Raw genomic sequence first — 1,845 nt, forward strand, 5'->3', positions numbered from 1 at the left:
ATTAAGCGGAAATCATACTGCTACCTGGAGAGTGTCCGACTTTGAGTTGCGTCGTCGCTTGAGACGCATTAGTTGCGTACATCTGAAAAGAATGTTTCGTTGGATTCTTAGCTGCTGTACTATTCGTGAAATTGCTCGCCTGTATCGCTTGATATTCCGTGGAAATCATTTGGCTGTAAGCACAGCGGCCGAATTTATTTTACTACGTGATGTACATCAGATGGTTCATATGGAGTGTTTCTTATAAAATTTTGCATTTCTTATCATTTTTCTTTGCATTCTTTGCATTTCTTATAAAATATGTTTTACAGCGCGCGCCTTCTAAGGGAAACGCGCGATGACGACGATAATGGCGATGAAGAAGATAAGCAAATTGATACCGTTTTGTCCTCGAGTGATGACAGCTACGGCAACACTATACGTCAATGGGTACCATTGCGATCTGCAAAACATAGATTGTCTTACGATTTGGATGATGACGACGGTGACGATGACGGTCCTGGTACGAGTGTACCGCGATCACGCCAGCGTGTATCGGATCCATCAGCGCTTGTGCCATATACCGACAAGAACACAGCTACAAGTGCGTGTGCAACCTCTGTTCCCGCGACAGAGCGTTTAAACGACGGTCATCAAGTCGAAATTTTGACCGGATTTACGATGCTTGAAAGTAGCGGAGAGGGTGACGCTGATTTCACGCCATCGTCGCCGATAGGGCCTCCGCAGACGTGTTCGACCCCACGTGCTGATAACGAGAATGACGAGTCGTGTTCGGAAGAAGATTTTTTTTCGTCTCCAGATGTCGAACCTTCTAATCGGGCTTTTATCGGACGATCATATCCGAGAGGTGATTTGGATTTGGTACGTGTGATTCAGCGTAATTATGCTGTGCCGAACGAAGCTGTGCAATGTGCTATCGATGCACGATCAGTATCTGAAAGCAGTGACGAAGATGATGAACCTGCCAATAGCACAGCTACAGCAGCAGCAGCGGCAGACTCTACAAACAATGCTCAGCGCGCAGCAATACAAAACTTTTACTCGCGGCCCGTCCCAGAGGCCGAGCGTTCTTATCATCAGATCGTCGATCGCGCCGGAATGACGTATCATCGGTACGATGAAAGAGATGCTTTTGACAATAGGATAAATGAGCGTAAGTTTAATCTTTATTTCTGATATTTTATAGTTTGAGTAAATTTTTAATTTACAACGTTTATTTTTCATTTTTTTTAAAAGAAAAGTTATAAGACGAGTCGAAAATGGCACCGATTCCATAGAGCGGTTCAACGCGCCAAATTTAGAGATTTATATTGATCGTATATACAAAGTGCGTAGAGCCCAAGAGTTGCGATGGTTGTATACACAGGCCGAAGACGAAAATTCTCCTCTGTATACGGTGCCGGACATCGTAGATTTAACAAAGTAGCAATAATGACAGCTCTACCACCCGAAGCAGTAGCGGCAGCAGATATAGCAGCGGCACTCGTAGTAGCAGTAGCAGCAGCCGGAGTAGTAGTGGTGAGCGTAGTATACATAGCGACAGTAGTGTGCATCGTGAGCTAAGTGCGCATAGCGGTGACGAGCAACGTGTACACAGCGATAATGATAGCGTCGAGGGTAGCGTTAGAGAAAACGATAATAATATGGGAATTCAAGGTCCAGGTGTTCGATTTGCCATCATAGAAGAGCGTAATCACTATGTACGTAGATTGCGTGTAAATGGTGTGCGAATAGTCATGCGTGTGTTAGAGACTATACCTGAAAATTTTGATCCTATTTTGTGGCTTGAGTTAGTAATGCGCGATATTCATGCGTATTTAGTATCAATGGCGGGCAGTAGTGATT

General features: G+C 44.5%; 1 protein-coding gene across 1 annotated transcript; it reads left to right on the plus strand.

Moving 5' to 3' along the window:
• The first annotated feature begins 300 nt into the window (after positions 1-300).
• LOC103316584 lies at positions 301-1,176 on the plus strand. Its single transcript, XM_008210809.2, has one exon. It carries the CDS (start codon positions 301-303, stop codon positions 1,174-1,176), a length of 876 nt encoding a protein of 291 aa, XP_008209031.2.
• The last annotated feature ends 669 nt before the right edge of the window (positions 1,177-1,845 follow it).

The sequence above is a fragment of the Nasonia vitripennis genome (assembly GCF_009193385.2).
Source record: "Nasonia vitripennis strain AsymCx chromosome 5 unlocalized genomic scaffold, Nvit_psr_1.1 chr5_random0004, whole genome shotgun sequence".
Taxonomy (NCBI): domain Eukaryota; kingdom Metazoa; phylum Arthropoda; class Insecta; order Hymenoptera; family Pteromalidae; genus Nasonia; species Nasonia vitripennis.

Excerpts from the sequence above, each read along its gene's own strand:
- LOC103316584 (XM_008210809.2), top strand. The coding sequence starts at position 301 with ATGTTTTACAGCGCGCGCCTTCTAAGGGAAACGCGCGATGACGACGAT.